The 22,659-nt window shown below is 41.6% G+C and overlaps 1 protein-coding gene and 1 long non-coding RNA gene across 2 annotated transcripts in view; one reads left to right on the forward strand and one right to left on the reverse strand.

The window, feature by feature from the left end:
* The window catches only part of TBC1D2B (TBC1 domain family member 2B), an 88,047-nt gene that overhangs the window by 41,924 nt on the left and 23,464 nt on the right, over positions 1-22,659 (reverse strand). Inside the window, exons 3-6 of the mRNA XM_089671450.1 lie at positions 20,480-20,639; positions 14,650-14,819; positions 8,744-8,952; positions 1,948-2,334 (exon numbers count right to left, since the gene is read on the reverse strand). Coding sequence (XP_089527576.1) covers positions 1,948-2,334; positions 8,744-8,952; positions 14,650-14,819; positions 20,480-20,639 — 926 coding nt within the window. The remainder of the gene's footprint in view (positions 1-1,947; positions 2,335-8,743; positions 8,953-14,649; positions 14,820-20,479; positions 20,640-22,659) is intronic.
* Positions 7,524-11,590, forward strand: LOC149467642 (uncharacterized). Its single transcript, XR_016311905.1, has 2 exons — positions 7,524-8,960; positions 10,988-11,590. It is a non-coding gene; the product is annotated as an uncharacterized LOC149467642 (long non-coding RNA).

Below are 22,659 nucleotides of genomic sequence, written 5' to 3' on the forward strand. Positions count from 1 at the left end.
CTTGGCAGCCTCCCAGAACAGTTTTCTTCTCGTCTTTTCATCAATTTTGGAGGGATGTCTAGTTCATGTCACTGTTGCGCCATATTTTATCCACTTGATGATGACTGTCTTCACTATGTTTCATGGGATTTGTAATGCCTTGGAAATTCTTTTGTACCCTTCTCATGATACCTTTTAAAATGAGATCCCTCTGATGCTTTGAAAGCTCTCTGTAGACCAGTGTTTCTCAATTCCAGTCCTCATGGACCCCCAACAGGTCATGTTTTCAGGATTTCCATTATTTTGCACAGGTGATTTGATCAGTTTCACTGCCTTAGTAATTACCACAGCTGTTTCATCTGAGGGAAATCCAGAAAACATGACCTGTTGGGGGTCCATGAGGACTGGAGTTGAGAAACACTGCTGTAGACCATGGCTTTTGCTGTAGGATGCGACTAAGAAAATGTCAGGAAAGACCTACTAGAACAGCTGAACTTTATTTGGGGTTAATCATAGGCACTTTAAATCATGGCAGATGTGTACTGACTCCTATTTAACATCATTTTGAATGTGATTGCTTAATTCTGAACACAGCTACATCCCCAGTTATAAGAGGGTGAGCACACTTTATGCAACCACATTATTTTAGTTTTATATGTTTACTCCCCTCCCCCCCTTAAAAGATTTCAGTTTGGTTTTCAATTGAGTTGTACAGTTTATAGGTCGCATTAAAGGTGAAATAATTCTGAAATTATTTATCTAATAATTTTTTGGCTAATTTTTTATATTACAAAAACCTGACATTTTAACAGGGGTGTGTAGACTTTTTATGTCCACTGTAGAAGCTTGCCTTCTTCATTGTATGTTACTGTGGGGAAACTCAAGTGTCCCGTCTGTGTGGGGAGAGACTCAAATTGAAATTGATCAAATTGAAATTGGAGTGTTCCCTCCCTAAGGCCTGCTCCAACTAAAAAAAATGAAAAAAGGTAAGAAATATTAAAAATATATACTTATTTTTATGTATGCTGTGTTAATGTATCAAATAATAGCGGGGTTCTCTCAAATTTAACAGCAACAGTGAAATACAATTTTTTACTAAAAATGTCACACAGAAAAATTAATTTACAATATCATATTAGAAAATTTTTTTTCAGTATATGTCATACTGTTTAGTTCAAATATTTGAAATATATGTGATGCGATTGTGCAGTAAAAACTGAGAAAAGTGATAAGAAAAATTAAACTGAAGGGGGAGGTATGATGATGTTTATGGCTAAATTCATAAAGTGTGAATATTTGAAATGAACTATCCTTTCTTTCGCAATACATGCCATGGTAGTGTAGAATGTTTGGCAAGGTGATGGTGATATGTCAAATTTTCATTCAATTAAAGCCCAACTCCAGAAAATTTAATAAACTTGAAGTGTCCCCACCCCCTGCACTGCAAGGGTTAAATCCTTGTTATATCTAAGGGAGAGATGAAGAGGCTCTATCACTTACCTTACAGCCTGTTCCGCTGCTCTCCTCCTCCGCTCAAAGCTCAGGTATGTGGCAGGAGCCTTCACATCACTGTGTACAACACAAGGACCTCAACCCTGTAGAGTAGGCTGAGGAGACTGGAAAGTTACTGGAGCTGATCACAGGGATGGAGGGAGCCTGCTGGAGCAAGGCAAGCATGTACTCCTTATTCCTCTGCACCTATTGAAGATTAAAGGGGAATTTAACCCTCACAGTATTACTGCAAGGATGGATTTTTTTTAACTATCCTGGAGTTGGGCTTTAAAATGAGTTGATAGGCAAAGAGGAGGAGGACTGCACAGGACCACACTAAAGCATACACAGATAAAGTGGTTCTGGACTCTCAGGTGGTTATTCACCTGTTTCACCCACAGGTCTAAAATGTTTTGCAGTTGATTTTTGTATTTTTACACAGCAAAGCAAACACCACGCAGAAGATAAAGTACGTACTTGCAACCGGCTCAGCTCTTCTTGGTCCTTATTAGAACATGCCAGGGTTTCTGAGGATTTGCTGGATAAAGGAGAGGACTGCTCATAGTCACTAATCTGCCTGGATAACCTTATGATCACTTCATCTTTTGCTTGTATAGTCTCCATCATCATGCTGAGCTGGTCCTTTAAGTTCTCCATGCCGCGCTTGAGGTCCTCAATTTGCTGGTGAATGTTCTCTTTCTCCTGCTCTTTCCTCTCCAGCAGACGATTCAGTTCCTGAATCTGATCATCCTTTTGTTGTAACAGTTGCAAGTAATCTTTAGAGGGCCCATCACTAAATGGACTAGAAAGGTATTTATCATACTGTGATGACCTCAGTGACTGCTGCAAAAGTTTTACAAGTTCCTGGCAAGAAAAGGAGAAAAATTATGTATTACAGAAACACACTTTAGAAGGTCAATAAAAGAAAACCAACCAGTTATGGGCAAGCTATAGACCACGTCTAGATTTTAAATATTAAAGCAGCAGCATATACAGTATTTGCACATATGTGTACGTACACATTTTATTCTATCGGAGTACCCCTTGTACACATCCTAAATCAAAAACTGGGTGTAGAAAATCCCAGCTGGCCCCAGATACAGTGTTTAACCACACTGAATGTTCCAATGGTCACTAGAAGTAGTTTTAGTAACAGTATTTACTTTAATTCCATACTTCTCCCCAGCAGCAAATACTCACCTTTCCTTTGCTCTCACACCATTCTGTTGAGTACTGGGAGATGAAGGAAGCCCCAGTACTTCTAAGTATGGAAAAAGGATCTGACTCACTCCACGTGACAGCACTGGGCCAATCAGTGATGTCACAGAGGAATTCGACAGCCCTCTGCAAACTCCCAGTGGCTGAACAGAACTTAAAGTGGTTTTGTAGGCTCAAAGGTTTTTTTACTTTCAGCAATTCTATGCATGAAGGTAAAAAACCTTTTCTGTTGAGCATACCCCCAGCCCCCTGTAATACTCACCTAAGCCCCTCTTGATCCAGCGATATGCACTGGAGTCTCAGCTATCCCGGGACTCCCTCTCCTCATTGGCTGAGAGAGAAGCGGGAGACATTGGCTCCCATTGCTGTCAATTACAGCCAGTGCGCCAGTGAGAAGAGAAAGGGGCGGTGCCAAGCAGCGGCTCGGTATGAATGGATACACGGAGCAGAGAGTGCCCCCATAGCAAGCTGCTTGACAGGAGGGAGGGGTCAGGAGTGCCGACGATGGACCCGAGAAGAAGAGGATCTGGGCTGCCCTCTGCAAAACCACTGCACACAGCAGATATATAGACATGTTTGTTAATTAAAAATAAATAAGACTTTAGATTCACTTTAAAGGGAGTGAAGGAAAAGACTTTATGCTGCTGGCCAGGGTTATGTTCGAGCAAACATGTTTTTTTACCCTGTGTCACCATATGGGTTCTCTGCCAGTTCCAGTTACTAATTCCTTGTTTTTTAATCCCTTGTGTCCAGAGGAAGTGCATCCTCCAATTAGTATTCTACTCCTGTGTGCCAAAGGCTCCTAGCTGTAATTGACGCGCCCCCTCCACCCTCCTCCGGCCACAAGGTCCCTAAATTCAATTAATGTATTCTCCCCCACGGTCATCCTGTTTACAGCTACAAATTCAATTACCGTATTTTCTTTCCTGTCCATCCTGTCTTGTGCCCAAATGTAGTACATCCCTAAGTAATGCCTTACTTTTTGTGCCAGAGGAAGTGCTTCCCATCCCCGATGCAATTAGTGCCTTTCTTGCCAAATGTTCCCTAATTCAATCAAGGCATCCCCTCCATTTTCATCCTGCTAATGACCCCCCTCCACCTCTCGTCCTGCCTTGGGGTTTAAGAGGTCAGTGCTGGTCTCTCCCGACCATCCATTCTGCTGTGCAGCCACTGAGGGATCCCAACTGTGGCGGGACTCTAGTGGCCAGACTCTGCCTGAGCCCCACTGGAGTAAGGGGGACCCCAGAAGCCACACCAGCTCTGCCTGAGACTTTCACATCAGCTCTGCCCGAGACTTTCACATCAGCTCTGCCTGAGATGCTGCCAGCTCTGCCTGAGACTTTCACATCAGCTCTGCCTGAGATGCTGCCAGCTCTGCCTGAGATTAACACATCAGCTCTGCGTGATTGTATGCTTCGCCTGTGTTATCCGAACTGCCTCCTACCTCCCTGTTGGATTACATACTGCTGTAGAGACTTTAACTTTGCCCCCCGGGGCTGGATTACAAAGTATTTTGGGCTCTCTCTCTGCACTACTTCCCATTGAGTGACTGCTGTCTGTTTTAATAAAGCTTTAAGTGTTTGCCATCTGCCTTGTGTGTTCTGTCCTGCCTACCCTCCGTCACACCCTGCCTGGAGAAAGCATAGATTCACTTTAAGTCTCTCTTACCAAGGGCTCCAGTTTGTCGGGGTATCATTCTGTACAGATCAAGAACACTTCAACAGATTTTTTGTAGATTCCAATTTATTCTCAGGGTTTCCCTTTATATCAAGAAAGGCCTCTAATGTAACACAAAAAAATGTTTTAAAGAGGAACTTCACCTCCATGTGTGTTTTATTTTTAATCCACTCATACCTTGCTGGGTTGTCCTCAAAACACGTACACACACACACACACATCCAGCGAATCCAACGGCATCCTGATATAATCTGCTGCACACCAGGTCCCTTGCCATCATTTACTTTGCTTGTGTCTTTAGGAGCCATCTGTCTCCTCCAGGTTTTTGCAGCTGACCCCCAAAGAAGCATGCACATCAGCAGTAGATTGCCCAATAATCTCCTTGGATGCCTGGTGTGAGTAGAGTATCCCAGGAGGCTGTGAGCAGCTGATGGCTGTCATTCTCACCTAGCAGAGAAAGGCAGAAGCCCTTGCTGATTACCAAAGTAAATGTATTTCTGAAAAAGAAAATTTCCTATAGTGTGAAAGGAAGGGGGAAGGAGCAGTTATATGAAAATTAGAAAGACGGTAAAGGCCCACTTTAAGATAAGTAGCTGCAGCAGTCACTGAATATAACTAGTTAAGACGTGTTACTTTTTCTTGTAGTTGGCAGGAAAGCTAATATGCTGGACTTGAAACATTAATAAAAGCAGGTTACATTAAGAACAGAAACACCCACTGCTTAATGGAAGTAAAGATCTTTCCTTGTTCAGGCCTGCATGAAATGAAGGTAGACTACAGTTAAAAAAAAAACACAAAAAAAAAAACACACAAAAAAACCCCACACTATCAGCCCCTGTACCTTATTAACATATTTTTCTTGCTTTCTTCTTAATAAAGATAATTATTAACAAAGCATCATGAAAATCTTAAAATGTTAGTTCACCAAAAAATGCTAATGCAGATAAGGGGTGCCTATAAATAAAAAAAAAAAAAATCAAAAAAACAAAACTGTGCAGCTTTGACCAAAGTTGAATAATGTCCTTGCTACAGGTGTAGTCCATTTACATACCTCCTGAAGCCCGGCTGGAAAACTCAGAGAGATGGCATAATACCATTCTACCTTATTGACAGGACACTGCTAAGACACTCCCAGCCGATTCAAACCCCCTTGTACGTGCACTCTCTGTTCTGTTAGTAGCTCTGAGCTTAGCGACGGAGGAGATAGTATACTACACATGTGCAGGGGTTTGAGAGCTTGCTCCTGTGATGAGCCTTAATGTCTGGGAGTTTCTTAGTAATGTCCTAGCAACAAGGTGGGACAGCATGATACCATCTCTAGGTTTTTTGGGCAGACTTCAGGAGGTATGCAATTGGCCTACACTCATAGCAAAGGCATTATTCAACTTTGGTCAAAGATCCACAGTATGTTTTTTTATATACATACCCCCGTAGATAAAATCACTTTATTTACAAGTGCTGATTGTAAAGCCTGTCTGTCTGGCAGACGGGCGCCTCATTGAAATACATGAATGCAATGGCAAACTTATGCCAGCCGATTACGGGTTTACAATAACTCCCTGAACATGTGTTGGCAAACACTGGCCCTCAAACTATGGTTCCCTTTTGGTACCAACACTTCACATGACTGCCACAGTCCTAATTCTGTCATCTAGCGTTGGGTTGTGTATGGAATAACAATGTACCTTAGCTAGTAGGTCAGGTAGAGTAATCTCCTGCCCTATGATGCTTGCAAATTTTTGACTAAGATGTCATCTTGCCAGAAGAGGAGCAATACAGAACTTGGAAAATATACAAAGGCAAAAAAAATACTGAACACCAATTCTGAAGGAGGAATTTTCCAATCCCACTGACACCAACAATAAAACACTTTTCTCCCAACGATAACCACAGAAAACTATTTCTTCCACTGATACCAAAGATGGACACTATTTCTACTAATGATGGGACTTTATTCCTCCCACTGATTGCAATATGGACGCACTATTTCTTTTACTGGCACAAACTATTCTTCCTCCCACTAACCAATGCTGGGCATTTTTATGTCCATTGATTACCTACACCAAAGCATTTCTTTTTTTTTTTTTTTTTGTTTTTTTTTTTAACTCTCAATGATCCTGAACCCAGGGGCAATTTTAACTCCCAAAATTGCAATCTGCCCCTCTAACAGTGTGAAGGGCACCGAATGGCATCTTTTGTTAAAAGTTTTACAACGCCTTGTGTAAACCACTGCAATAAACAGCAATACAACCAGGCCTACAGAGGGGGAATTCAGTGAGACAAAGGGCAATGTGAAACATGCAGAAAACCATAGCAGCCAATCAGAAATCATCTTCTAATAAGTTATTCTAAAGTTCACGTTGGTGTTTGATGGATTTCATCAAAAGGCACTAAATTCTAAGTGTACCCAGAACACTCTGCGGCATCCTGCAATGCACATAAAACCACACATACCAAACACGTTCGGCAGCTGGGTCTGGTTGCCTTCACTGCTGAAAGTTTTATGGATGTCACAAGATCAGAGAGACTATGCTTTAAACACATGTAAGATCCTGAACACTTCCAAAAGGAAAAAGAGATACGCACACAACTCACATGATCGGGAAGCTATTTATAGCATCCAGACAGTAACAACATCCAGCTGGGGAAAGAACTACATCTCTGGTAAATCCTTGCAAATGAACATGATGAATGGCTGAATATTTCCACTGGTTTGACCCCTAATCACAAGACACTGCTTCGGCTCCCATTTCCTAAAATGTAACTTTCTTGCCAGAGTTCAACATTGCACAAAAAAAGTTCCTGGAACAAAGTTTTGATATTGCTCCTTTGCAAGAGCATCAGCAGTTTACTAGTATGAACTAAAAATGTGTGTCTATATACTTCAATGTAGACATCATTCCTTCATTTTCGGCTCCTAAAAGTCATCAGTAATGAAGCAGAATACCTGTATAAAAAGCCTCCAGTGGAAGATGCCATTTCTCGACTCCTGGATCACATTTTGTTGAATGCACTAGTATTTATTAGTGCACTATATAATTTTCTCTAACATTTATGTTACATATGAAACGGATACGATACGTGGTACCAAAGTTTAAATGTTTGTTTTTTGCTATAATGCATTCTCTGCATTAAGGTAGAAAATGTCCCACTACCTGTCCTACCGCCCAGTCCATAAACACTTACTTCCTGTCACTGTTCCAGCACTGTTCCTGGCTCCAGCACCGCTCTCCTCACGTTCTGCTTTCACAGGAGAAACTGAGAGCAGTGGAGCCATAAGCTTCTGCTATTCTAAGTCAAACCTCTGCGAGATGGGTGCAAGGGTTGTGGTTTACTTCTCTGTGGACGCACACAGCCTATCTCAGCTACAGGAAGCCCCAGAAGAACAGAGATGCTGAGAGCACCGGCAGGGGACTACCAGAAGAGGAGGAAGCAACCTTTTTGTGCAGATAAGCGTTACCTCTTTTCTTTTTTATTTCAAAATAATATATAATATGAGCAAGTATTGGAGTTCTGTATTTTCGTCGAAATTTTCAATAAAAATTAATGGAATGAAAAACAATTTTAGCCTTTAGCATTACTTTAATCAATGACACTTTCAATTCTAACTAAATCTTGTAATACTGCACTGTCTCCTATTCATATTTGTAACCATTTTGTGGAATAGAGTGATAAAATGTGGCACAATTGCCAACAGTGTGCAGACAGACATTCGCATGCTTTATAAACAGGCAAGCACAGGTTCATACTGCTTGAGCTCAGAGGTAAGGCCCATACACATTAATGTAGTGATGTATATGGCTTGGATATGGTACATTCAAATATTGAAGTCTACACTAAATATCAAATGACCTCCAGGTAAAGATTTAATCTTTCAGTGTGTTTTCATCAGGGACATTATACCTCTCAGGCAGTTGAACATTAACTTTAAAACATGTACACAAAGGTCCAGCATTTTCTGCAGCCTCTCCACATCCTAACAGCTATTCATGCTACCAGACTTTGCACTCTACAGTCTTGGTAAATCTCCCCATAGTGTCTCCACAGAGCAAGTGGTGCCATGACGTGCATTGTAGAAAAAAAAGCAGCACGTCTGCAATTTTCTTTACTGCAATTTACATTACACCACCGTTGTGGTATCTACAGGGCACCTGGAAAACAATTGTTTTTTTAATGTGCCCCAGTAGTGATCTGCGTTTGTTTTTCACAGAAAAGGCAGGTCACCGCATACAGTGTGAACGTACCCTAAACTGTGGGCTGCACTTGGACATACACTAATGGGTTCTATGCACTCTGCATGGGACTGTGTGAATGTACTGTTGCTGTATGTATAAATATATCAAATAAAAACAAGTCATGAAATACATATGCAGCTAACCTTTTGGCTGTTCAGTTCCTGCCTCAGTCTCTCCAACTCCCCCTGCTGGTTCTGAACTTTTAACCTAAATTCAAAGTCGTTCTTTGATTCATTCCCAGGTGAAGACTCCACAGACGAATTATCTACGCTGCTTGGATTCTTATTCACACATGATAATGGACGCCTGGCTTTTGCAGGAAGGCGTGGAAAATCAAATGGGAAAACCATTCCTGAAAAAGTAAGATGAGCACAAAGAACAAATGATTAGTTTAATTTGCTGCGATAATTGTTTCAAGTTAAGATTATTGTTAATAAACTTTTAACGAAGAGTATAATATACCTTTAGAAAGCATATATTTTGAGTTATTATTACAGTGTTGACCTTAAAGCAACTCTGTTAGAATGAAAATGTTAAGCTAAGGGTTCCCTGTAAAGAAAATTATTAATATACTTACCTGTTCAGCCACCCACACCGTAGCATCTGAACAGCGCTTAGTATCTCACACACTTCCAGCTGTGTCAGATATCGGGTTTCCCACTGAAAATTGTGGTTCAATCTGCTGCCCCTATGTCACTACTCCCACAGTTGCAAAGCATAATATCACTCTATGTTATTCAAAGCCTAAAAAAAAAAAGAAATGAGGAGTTCTGCAGTGATCTTCAATGGTCGGCTTGGAGTGAGCCTTTAATGTAACAACTTACATTGAAAACCAATGTGCTATTTTTTTATAAGTTCTATTTATTACATTTTGCATTATAAATACAAAAAAAATTCCAAGAGGGTGTCACATGACAAGCAGACATAAAACCAACCAATTAAATCAACCTGTTGCTCTGACATAGGTGCACATGACATCAGAAACCAAGATTACAGAATGGCAGCACCCCCAAGCAAACATTCATCAAGGTGGCAGGGAAACAGACAATCCCAGAAGGTTGCAAGGAGTAACCATAACAGCATGGGGTGCCTCCATCTAGCAATGAATGGGCAAAGAGGGGAAGCTAGGGGACAGAGTACTGTTAGAAGCTCAATGCCCAAAACATCTAAAGGTAAAACCCACATTCAAACGATGCAAAGTAGCAAGGACGAGGAGGGTTACCTAGAGTGCCCATTCAGGAGATGCAAGCCAGAGGGAGCGCAGACCTTGGGGAATTTATTGGGATAACCCCTACTGTCAGTCGCCCTACAACGAAGTAAAATAGCATTGATCAAAGACATCCATTAATTCTTAGTTAGTGAGATGGACCACTTCTGCCTTAGAACAATGGTTTTAGTGACATAAAAAAGTGAACGTCCCATTAAGATTCTAGAGGCGTTCCATGGGACCAAGATGTCCACTAAAAATGCAGGAGGAAGAACTTTTGAAGTTGTGGAATGGATAGAGCCATTAGAGAAGATATCCAATAACGCGGAATGTGGGTACAGTTCCAGAAAATATGAAGTGGAGGAGATAAAACCCAGTTTAACCAGGGTAATGCTGACCTGGGGTACTATTTAGTATTATATAAGTCTATCTTTGGCCGGAAAAAGGTGTTGAAAGGGACAGTCCCATATTTCATCCCAAACGTCATCCTCCAGGGCTGTAATATCCAAGACCCTTTTTACCCTGCATTTGTATGCAGCTGAGAGTTCCAGCCATTGCAGGGTGTAGTAGAACCTGGAGTGGGTTTTATTTAAATCATCATCTTGCAGCAGGGGCTCCAAACCAGAAGACTGCAATTAGAGGAGGTTTAAATCAAATTAAGTGGTACAGGCCTGCTGGTATTGGAGCTTTTGGACTAGATTCCATCTCAGCAGCAAGAACCTGTCCCTCGAGGAATCAAAGGAGGCCAGTTTGTAACTCAAACATATTTCTGCTAAGATTTTATTTCCCATAGATGCCCAAATGACTGGATCTGGGGATCATTGTGACTTACGGACCTTCGGGTTATTCCACAGGAAATGTGCTACTATTTAAGGCACATTGGTTTATTTGACATTTGTCGCTGTTGCCTGAGGAAAGGACAGTAAAACAGCTCAGAAACATCACAAGTTTTCTGTTTAACTAAATTAAAAGCTCACTCGGAGCATATTTGACTGCTCTTGTAGTGGCCAGTGGAAGAAACCACAGAGCCAGGTGGGTAGTGGGAAAGGTAAGTTATCAATTCTTTTCTTTGCAAAAGCACTTAGTTGTAAATGTCTATTTTTGCAACAGAGTTTATGTGACTTTCACACTCTTAGGGTTTGTTCACACATATGTGTTGACTGGCTTTTTTCCACACTAGATAAACACCAGGCACCACTAGGACACATAGAAGAAGACTGTTTTCTAAGTTCCTTGTTTGCACTGCAACACAGCCCAAACAGGTAGGCACCGCAAATCATCGTATAGCAGCGCAATGCACCACAATGCTGTGTGTAGACATGAATGATGTGTCCCATCTTGCACTTTTGAAGTTAAGAAAAAAAAAAAAAAAAAGAAAGGAAACTCAATACTGGTCATTTCAACCAAAACTGACAGCGGCCCACAACACCCATACCCTAAAATGAAGTGTTTAGCACATGGGCAACATGAACGTGAGTTAAAGATTGTGCTGCCATTTTTTCTTTTTAAAAAACAGATATGCAAATTAGCCGCTTATGTGGCTCGGTACAAATTCTCAGTCATTCTCCAAACAACTGCTCAGAGAAGATATCACCTACGAAGAGAATGTATTGCTTTGAATAAGGCACTGGACTTGTATTGTGAGATATATAAACAAGGTATAGTACAGTAAATATGTATGAGCAAACATGGTTGTCAAAATGTACATATATAAATTACAAATTATAGAGTAACAAGGTTTTTTTAAAAAATATAAAAATCGGTAAACCTGCTTTCACTTATATTTCCATGTCTTGTGTTATCTCATAATGTACCATACATGCGAAAAGCAAACACAATGTGTCCACGTGTAAGAAGGAGAGGAAATGATTCCAATCTGTATACATTAGCAGGACAAACATACAGATACGGAAGCTGAAAATTCACATACATGCATGACATCAACAAATCATATTTATGCATTAAGAGCACAAATATCGAAGTTACCTTAGGAATGTACGTACCGTATTTGCCGGCGTATAAGACGACTGGGCGTATAAGACGACCCCCTACTTTTCCTGCTAAAATGTAGTGTTTGGGCTATACTCGCCGTATAAGACTACCCCTCTTCCAATGCACACCAGTGGGAGGAATAGTGCCCCATCATTGGTGTCAGTGGGAGGAATAGTGCCCCATCATCGGTGTCAGTGGGAGGAATAGTGCCCCATCATTGGTATTAGTGGCAGGAATAGTGCCCCACCATTGGCATTAGTGGCAGGAATAGTGCCCCATCATTAGTATCAGTGGGGGGAATAGGTGCCCCATCATTAGTATCAGTGGCAGGAATAGTGCCCCATCATTAGTATCAGTGGGGGGGAATAGGTGCCCCATCATTGGTATCAGTGGGAGGAATAGTGCCCCATCATTGGTATAAGTGGCAGGAATAGTGCCCCATCATTGGCATTAGTGGCAGGAATAGTGCCCCATCATTAGTATCAGTGGGGGGAATAGTGCCCCATCATTGGTATCAGTGGGGGGAATAGTGCCCCATCATTGGTATCAGTGGGAGGAATAGTACCCCATCATTGGGGTCAGTGGGAGGAATGGTGTCCCATCATTGGTGTCAGTGGGGGGTGGAATAGTGTCCCATCATTGGTGTCAGTGGGAGGTGGAATAGTGCCCCATCATTGGTGTCAGGGGGGGGGAATAGTGCCCCATCGTTGGTGTCAGTGGGGGGGAGGAATAGTGCCCCATCGTTGGTGTCAGTGGGAGGAATAGTGCCCCATCATTGGTATCAGTGGGAGGAATAGTGCTCCATCATTGGTATCAGTGACACCAATGATGGGGCACTATTCCTCTCACTGACACTTGCTGACCCTGTTCTCGTATGGTGCTGCTGCAGCCAGCATACGTGGTTGCAGCAGCACCTCTACACTGACCACTTACCTGCTGGTCCTGCACTCGATTTTCGCGGGGCCGCTCGGCTCCGCCCCCTCGCCGGTGATTGGCCGCCTGTGTGCCTTTCCTGAGCTACAGTTCTGGTGGCCAATCACCGGTGAGGAGGCGGAGCCGAGCAGCCGCGCGAACATCCAGTGGCCGGACTGAAGGCGCAGCCGCGCTTCCTTGACCGATTCGTCGTGGGACCGGAACCAGGTAAGAAACAGCCCCTGCCCACCCCTGTACTTAGTGTCCCTTCCGTTGGAAGGGGGGGGCGGCGGCGGCACCGCGCTGCCCCTCTAAAAAGTGTCAGTATACCGTATACCAGCGTATAAGACGACCCCCGACTTTTGAGAAGATTTTCAAGGGGTAAAAAGTTGTCTTATACGCCGGCAAATACGGTATATGTACATGGCATCAATGAATAACATTGAAGAAATTAGCAAAGGTCTGCCACTCATCCATTCACACTACTGCTTCTCCTCCCAACAGTTCAGACTTTCTGGCTGAGAATGGCGAGTTCTGAGAGGTGGATTAGGACTGTATTTCCTTTTCACTGTACAGTGTCAGTGCAGTTGGATCATCTGCTCTCCTGGTACTGCTTCAGCTCTGCAACTGTCAGTTCTATGTAGTGCAGCCAGCAAGCAAGTCTCCCAACTGTAGACTGGGAGCTACAGCGGTGCCAGTAGAGCAGAAGAACATAATGGAGCACAATACTTCTGGCCTCTGAGGGCATGGTCATCTTGGCAAAAAGGATGGGAGGGTGAAGGGTCGAAAGGGAAATGTAGACAAAGGAGGTGAAGTGCAGGGCCTGAGCTGCAGATGAAGTGAAGAATATGAAGTGCCCGGCTGTAGCTGCAAACAGAGTAGGTGACTTGAAAAGAGGGAGCTGCAGGCAAAGCAGGTGAGGTGCCAGGAAGGAGCTGCAGGGTGAAGAAGGTGAAGGGTCAGGAGGTAGCTACTGGTGGTGAATGTTGAAAGCAGGGTGATGAAGGAGGGTGTACCATGGGGCCGAAGGTGATTCAATGGGGTAAGTGGGTTTTTGCTTTGTTTCCACACTGTAACAGTAACATAGATACACTGTTATGTGTTTCTAGTTCCTTTTGTTACCTTGGGGTCCTTTTTATTATATAAAGAACTGCATGTCCAGTCACCTTTTTTACAGTGCTGGAGGGTAGAATGGTTTGTTGTCTCGCCACTGGATAGTGTGATACTGGAGCCCAAGATTATAGCAAAGCAAGTTGGTAAAAGCAGTTAGTCTTTATTCCTTCCAAACAGGTAGCGCTAAAACAGCTTCCTTCAGTGTACACAAAAACAAATAGTCCATACACATGTGCTTGAAATGTAAAGATATGGCTCACCATCCACAAAAACAGTGTCCCATGCAGGGTTAAAGTCCTTGACTGCTCCAGGGGCCCAAAAGGACAGTTCACCAGTAGCTTAACCATCTAAATCAAAAGCTGTCCACCACTCTTGCTCCTCGGTGTATACTGCTTCACACTCCTTCACATATAAGTACTGGGTGTTTTCTGTTCCTTTTCTGAGCTCAGATGGATAAACCCCTTTAGGACCAAAGTCCCTATAGTTGGGATTTGGAGGTTATTTCTTACTTGAACATCAATCTGAAACTACAAATTCTGATTCCCCAATAAAGACTTACCAAATCAGTCCTCTCCTCTCCATCTGGATTACCAAGCAACCCCTCACCCAACATAGGTGAGAGCCCCAAAGTACCAACAATGTTTTCAAATTGTCCCCAAAGGGAACCACAACCTAAATAGTCAGAAAATATACCTGCCATCCAGGACCCATCCGCGGTGTCCTGTACAATAGTTACATGAAAGAGTAATAGGAATAAAAGGAAACAGTTGATACGAGATATGAGAGCAATATGTCATATATATTTATTCATTTCTATTTTCATACCAGGGTTTTTTGGGCCTCCTTCCAGGGGCCTCTTCTTCTCCTCCTGTAGGAGTGATTCTTCCAACTCTTTAGGAGTAGGATTCAGCAGTTCCCATTCCTCATTTGTGTAGAAGGTACTCTTTCTGGTCTCATGGCCACTTCTGCCAGGTCTAAAGTTCTGCACAGAGTTTCTAACAAAGAACAAAATCAGTGAGACTTTGTTCATATAAAAGCAGGCAGCCACAATCCCAATAAGATAAATAATTTTTCATATCAATGCTTTGACTTTCATAAAATTAAGCCATCAGTGTATCACAAATCTTAGAAATATCTTATGTAATGTGTATTAGATGTTAACATGAAACTTCTCTTTTTGCTCTAATTGTATTTAACTCTACGCATCTGACTGACTTACATTTATTTTTAACTCAATAAATGACTATTGTGTTTAAAAGCATCTTTATTATAATTCAAAGTGTAAATATATGTTACAAATAAAGTGCTTTTAAAATCACTGTAAATAGCCAAATCAATTCCTTTACTGCTGCAGCGGGAGAGGGGCCAGCCTTGAAGTTTTACACTACCTGAAATCTTTGCAAATTAGGGGTTTTAATTATCTCCCTCCATAAGGTTTTAATGACTGGTACAAAATTCAAGTTCAGTCAGAAAATCTCCCATAGTATTTTCCTATCCTTATGTGTATCATGCTACAGTAAGATGACGAGATCAGACGCAGGAACAATCATTTACATTTTTCATAATATACAACAGAGTTTGCAGTAAAACCAACTGTTTTTGTTGTGGAACATTTATAAATGTCCCCCAGTCCAATAGTTTGTAGAGATGGGTTACAAAAAAACTGAAAATGTGAAGATTTGTTACTGGGAACATTAGGAAATGTTAATTTTGCCTAAGACAAACCATGAAAAATCATCATTTGTCTTCAGTTACCCCAAAAAAACAGCAGTGCACTTCCTAGTATATATGAGTGTGCCTTGGCACTCCAGTGTCACAGCCTCATAGCTGTATATCTGCAGTTTGAGATCTAAGGCACTGCTGCCTCAGACTGCTAGTCTAAAGAGATTTGCAGTGAACTTTGGTGATGTCACTACTGCCCTACTCACCGTTTTCCTTGCTGGAGGCTATGACAGAAGGAAACAAATGCCCTGCTTCTTATAAAATGACTGCTTCAACACCATGCTGAACAAGACATGGTAAGCCAGTAAAGTGGAAAGATCAGCTGGAGGGAGACCACAGACAATGTGGGTGACCAGTCCTTTGCCCTCTGCTTGTCTTTGTGGGGCTCAGATTGTAGAGTTTAATTCCTCTTTAAAATGTATGTTACTCCAGCATTTCATATTTCTGATATGTGTCTGTGTTACTATGCACTTGTATTAAAAATGAATCAGGTTCTCTTTGCATTTCTTCCTTTGTGAAATTGGAGATCTTAACAGTCCCCGTTTTCCTATTTCAAACTGACCACACCAGGCATGGAAACAACCATCCCAGCATAGGTAGTTTGCTTCTTTGCATTCTTCTTGGAAGCACAGCCTGCCTGTATTCTATTGGTAAGACATGCTGACCCCCTGGCATGTTCGCCTGCACAGCTCCTCACTAAGAACATCAGTGTATTGCTGTTTCTCACCCTTCTGCTGACACATACATAAACAATTTGGCCTTCATTTTAATTGTAAACGTAATGGCTTGTTTTAGAAGGCAAAGGTTCACATATGCTTTAAGGATGTTTAATAATTATGAGAGTTGCTTGAATGAAATGTTTAAAGAAAGATACAAATACACACATTCAAGGTAATAGGCTGAATGGGGAAGCTTTCCCAAGGACACAGACAGACACACTAGGATTACCTTCAGACCTATCAATAACCAGGTACTACAAGTACTTGTCTGATTGGATACAAATTAGTTAGATAAGGTAGACGCTCATATTACTTAGCATTGGTAATTGTAATTATGACTGAACAAAGATTGTATGATCACACAGTATTGTGTATGGTGACCCTTAATTTCAGAGATGTGACTTATTCAAATCTCATAGGACTGAAAAAAAGTAACTTTTTTAAAATTAAAGTGTATCTGTACCCAAAAACAAGCAGCATACTAGCACTTAGATTTGATGGCGTAATTTGTTTTCCTTGTTTTTTTTATCACCTAATGATCTGGCCAGTAACACACTTCCTGTCTGAAGGTGGCTATGCTCACTCCTCCATCCCATCCATGGATGAGCAAATTAGAAACCCTTGGATAACAGCACTGGCAACCTGCAGAGAGGGCAGTGTTTTGCTGGATAAGCACGCAGGAAGTTATTTGTTCAACCCCTCAGGCTGAACGAAAAAAAAAAAAAAAAAAAACCTTAATGATCACAGTACTAACACAGCTAATATAAGTGTGGCGATCTCCCCTCTGAGCTATTGTGTTCAGACACCCCCTTTCCCCTGCCAGGACACACTGATTAGCCCTGCCAGTTTTCCAGCATGCCCATTTTACAGAAGCCAATTGTGAGAATGGCTTCTGTCAGACGACAAGGAGCTGTATACACAGGCCAATAGTTGTCCGGTTCCTCCTGAACAGACTGTTTCTGGCTGATTTTTTGCCTGTGTGTACCCAGCTTTAGATGGACTAGTAGATTTAGATGGGCATTTACGTAAATGACTAAAAGATTAAAGCCTAACACCAACAAACACTTTTTAAACAGTTAAACATGCTTTCTGTTTTTCTTTCTTGTGGGACAAAGGTTTTAATTATAGGAATAAAAGTTGACCATTGAAAGCACCCCTTGTTAAGTATTAAGTGTTAAGTAGTTTGTCTCAACCCACTAACTTCCAGTTTTGCTGGAATGTTTAGTCTGTTAGAGGAAGTTGAAAATTACAAAGTTAATAGCAGGATCAACATATATTAAAACTATATTAGGTGGAAATGCAACAAAACAAATTGCCTTGTTAATGCCACTGGCAGACTGCATCAAATATGACATTTTTATATTTTACCCATAGTCCCACTTTAAGGGTCTTTATCCTGGTATGTTAGTTTATGAATACAGCCTAATGTAGATAGAAGGAAAGATCTAGATATGACTTCATATAATGCTGTCACTTGACCTAATGACAAAAGATAAACATATCAGAGGAGTTGGCGGCTTTTGGATTTGCAATTCAAGTTCATAGTTTCATAGGGAGAAAAAGAATAGTAGTTTTTTTCCCAAACATATTTGGTCATATCGGTCACTTTCTGAGTGACCAAAAGACACGTGCGTCAAATAAGGTGTATTGGCGAAGCGAATGTCCAGTAATATATAGCAAATTACTATTATCCACCCACTAATTTTACAATGACTCAAAGAGGTGGTAGCAAGTTGAGCTCTGAAAAGTATACTATGTGACGGGAAATGCAAAGTGTGAAAAAACGGTAGACCACATGCCGCCAGCACTTCACAGAGGTCTTGCTTAGGTTTACATTAGATTCTGAATGCAGGAAGGAAATCCATCTCAGATACATATAAAATATGCGCTGCAAGTAAGCGATTACAAAACCTCCTAAGATGTGTTGTAACTCAGCACAGCCAGAGATTAGTCTTTTCTAAGGAAAATAGTTTTGTTTTCTAGAAGCTTATGATGTATACACCCTTAAAAACACAAATGTTATAAAAGCTTTAACAAGTTATTATTTCAAGAGTCAAATCTGCAGCTTTAACTAACATATCTGGGAATCCTACAATGAGGGTCTTTGTGCAGGAGCTTTCCATTTTAGGGTGACAATGTTCTGTCACTGTCTTCTAATTGGTGCCCCACTGCCTTCTCTTCAGCACACTTCCAAGGCAAAGTTCACTGCTGTCACTTTTGGGAAGTCATCTCTGAGAAATACCATGCAGCCATTCACTCACGTGTATGTAGGCAGAAAGTAGCTGTAAAGAGGCTTCAAAAAATCAGCAGCACTGAGAACAAAGGATTATTTAAAAATGGGACTTGTTTCAGATGATACACAGTGCTTAGGTATACTAAATGCCATTCAGTTAGGATGTAAATTTACTTTAAAGGCTAAGTTCACTTTTTTTTAAATAAAATCCAGCTCTCCTATGCACCAATATACCATTAATGTACCTCAGTTGTAAAAATATACAAGCTCTCTTTGATTTGAGAGCAAGGCCTTACCGTAGCCTTTGGTAAATTTCTTAGAAAGCTTTTTCAATTCCTGGAATGTAGACAGAGGAGCCAGTAGGACCCCGGAAGTAGATTACCAGCTGATTTCATTAGCACACACCTCCTGCACTGGCCTCATTAGTACACACCCTTCACCCATCAACTATTTTTCACAACATCCCCGGGATCTCTCCCCATGTGCATTTGCCTGGCTACCTCAGCATCTCTACAGACGGGCTCAGGCTGAGAGATTGGATAGATGCTGTGTCCTCCTATTATATAGTTTTGGTAAATCTAAAGGAGGTCATACAGAGATTGTACAATCAGACTGTATAGTGTATAGCCACCTCTATACACCTAAAGCTGCACTTTCAGTGTAATTCATTGTTAATGGCACACCAAACAGAGAAAGAAGCATGTTTTGCCACATGAAAAAGTGACAAATTCATCAAAACGCGTATGTGCAACACGTTAAACATGAGCTATTTTGCCACATGTAGCGCAGCCCATTGAAATCAATAGGCTGACCTATGTGTGTAATTGGAAAAAGTAAAAAAAAAAACGTGCTCCTCTACCCTAGGTGTGAATGGGGCCTGAAAGTGAAATTGGTGCGTTTCCACAGAACAATGAAGTTCCATTCACAACTGTGCGTTTTACCAAAAGCATAGCAATCTGCACAGAAAATGCACAAATGCAAATATGCATCGTGTTTGTGTTGTCATTACATGTTAAAGGCACCCCAAGTGTGGCAAACACACCAAAAACGGCGGCAACACTCCATGCTCCCCTCCAAAAAAAGTTCTGGAGCTCTTCTGGGGAGATTGATGCTTGTATGGCAGCCCGTTCAAGTGAATAGGCTGCCCTATGTGTAATGAGTGAAAACGCTTCAAAAATCCCAAAACAAACGTATAAAGGAATGTGAGTCTTCACTACGTGGAGATGTGTCTTCATCCACTCCCTTCTATGTACTTGTATAAAGATGGCCATACACTATGCAATCTGACTGTACAATCTCTTTTAGATTTACCAGAACTATGGAATAGGAAGACACACCTAAACAATCCATTCAATTTTCACCAAATCAGACAGGCCCTTGTACTACATAGCTGATGGGAGGAAGGTAGCATTGTAATGGGAGAGGTGTGGTCCAGAGTGGTGAACACACCCTCTCCTGTGATGCAACAAAGAAGTGAAGGCTTCTGGAAAATGGCCTACAGGAAGTGAATGCTGAGAAACAATTGACAGGAAATGATGCAATCTGAAAATCCGTTCAAAATCTCACATAAACGGACACAAAAAATGAAAAGTCCTGTGGATGAGGTAAGTTAGAGGAAAACACATTGGGATGGCTGGGCCAGCAATGGCATTGGAAAATGCTTCTACATATTATGAAAAGTGAAATTCTGCCCAAAAAGGTGAAGTTTAGGGAAAAAATACACAAAAAACAATTAGACTACTATTTACGGAAGCAGACAGACTTGTAAGATCACAAATAGATCTCTTTACTTGGAGCTTCCCAGTGACTAATTATGTCACTCCTGCAACGTCTCCTCATGGACAGTTAACTAGGTTTTCCTGCAATAGGTTCCCCCACTTTTTGTGCTTTATCCAGTAAGACAAAGGTGTGAACTGCCCCTGCCATCTTATTCATTATGTTGTGTTTTCCAGTAAATGTGACCAAGGCAGACATACGATACCTGATATCATTACTCCACTGTCTGAGCAGGCCTTGTACAGCTGTGTGCCCCGAGCTCTGGTCCGAAGTCTGGTCACCAAGTACACCTGGACACATCTCCACCGCAAAGTGGTTCCGAGCTCTCTCTGCAGCATCATTAACATTTGGCATACTAGTATTATCTGCAAAATAGTGACATAAATAAACCAAACTGACATATAGCCAAAATATGCATTTACATGTATGTATGTATGTATGTATGTCTCCAATATATGTAAAGCTACTGGTTTAAAAAAAGTTTAAAGTGGAACCTTGTGCCCCAGTTAAACAGCTGAAGTGTAGGTATGGCAATTTTTGCATAGTTACATTAATCCAGCGTGGACCAATATAAGTATGTATGTGTCAACCTGTGGAATTCCCGTGGACGCTGGAAATCACTGTAGCAGACACCGCTAGTTCAGTGATCGCCAATAGCTTTCAGGTTCCCCTCCTCATCCATCATTCAGGGAACACTTTTCATTTTCTCATTGCCCCACCTTGTCCATCATTCAGGGAGCACTTTGGATTCTTTCACCACCCCACCTCATCCATCATTCAGGGAACACTTTGGATTCTTCCACCACCCCACCTCGTCCATCATTCAGGGAACACTTTGGATTCTTTCACCACCCCACCTCGTCCATTATTCAGGGAACACTTTGGATTCTTCCACCACCCCACCTCGTCCATCATTCAGGGAACACTTCGTATTTTCTCACTGCCCCACATCCTCCAATCAGAAAATGCTTTGCATTCATTGAGAATGCAGAGGGACCACTGCTCAGCACTGGACCCCAGAGGCTATCGGAGATCACTGTAGTTACTGTATAAAATTTGCCGTATCTAAACATCAGCTTTAGGTTTGGTTTTTTTTTTAAACACAAATTGCACCATCCCTAATTAAAACCACAATTGTGCAATACAACAATTTTTAAAGAGGAAAGGAGTACGGTACTATATAGATTGTAGCAGACAACACAAGGTCTACATATCTGTCTGAAATCTTGTGCCCAGTGGAAGAAGCAGCAATTGACTAACTTCTGCTGGTTCGCTGCTATCATTGTCATTTATTACAGACATTAATATAGTGCTGACAATTTACACAGCACTTTACATACTGTACAGCAAATTAATCATTGGCCTAAAATAGCTTACAATCCAAGGTCCCTGTCTCATATGTATACACAAAATAGGGCCTACAGTAATAGTAGCCACTTAACCTACCAGCATGTCTTCGGAGTGCGGAAGCAAACTGAAGTACACAATGGAAACCCACACAATCGCAGTGCGAACATGCAAACTCCATGCAAATAGTATCCTAACCGGGATTTAAACCAATGACCTCAGTGATGCAAGGCAGAAGTGCTAACCACTAAGCCACTGTGCTGCCTTACTACTCATATGCCGCAGTTCAAGAGGTGGTGTTGCAAAAGTGGTTGTTCCCAGTACTGGCCACTTGTTCGTATTCCCCTTTCTATTGCCCAGACCTGCTCAATTTCTGAGGATATAATGGACAAGATGGCTCTTCACAGATGATATGGCTAGAGATGAGCGAATCGAACTAGGCGAACCGGAATTCGAGTCGAATTTCAGGAAATATTCGATTCGTGTCGAAACCGAAATTTTGCCTACTTCGGGTGCGCGAATCGAACATTTCCCGATCAGCCGGCAAAAGTGTCCCTGCAGTGAGCTCCGCTATTTCTGACAGTTCTCTGACAGAAGGAACACATGTTTAGCGGTTGAAACATTGTATCTATTAGTTTACATTTAGGATACAGATGTTTCAACCACTGTACATGTGAAGAAGTTGTGAGAGAACTGTCAGAAATAGAGGAACTCTGCACATACACTTTTTGCCGGCTTGGAATTATTCTTCTTTTCATCCTACTTCTTCTTCTTCTTCATCCTCAGAAGAAGAGGATGAGGATGAGGATGAAGAAGAAGAAGAAGAAGAAGAAGAAGAAGAAGAAGAAGAAGAAGTAGGATGAAAAGAAGAATAATTCCAAGCCGGCAAAAAGTGTATGTGCAGAGTTCCTCTATTTCTGACAGTTCTCTCACAGCTTCTTCACATGTACAGCGGTTGAAACATCTGTATCCTAAATGGAAACTAATAGATACAATTTGTATCTATTAGTTTCCATTTAAGATACAGATATTTCAACC

This window comes from Staurois parvus, unplaced genomic scaffold (assembly GCF_062004578.1).
Source record: "Staurois parvus isolate SC_StPar_1 unplaced genomic scaffold, SC_StPar_1.0 ptg000105l, whole genome shotgun sequence".
NCBI classification, from domain to species: Eukaryota; Metazoa; Chordata; class Amphibia; order Anura; family Ranidae; genus Staurois; species Staurois parvus.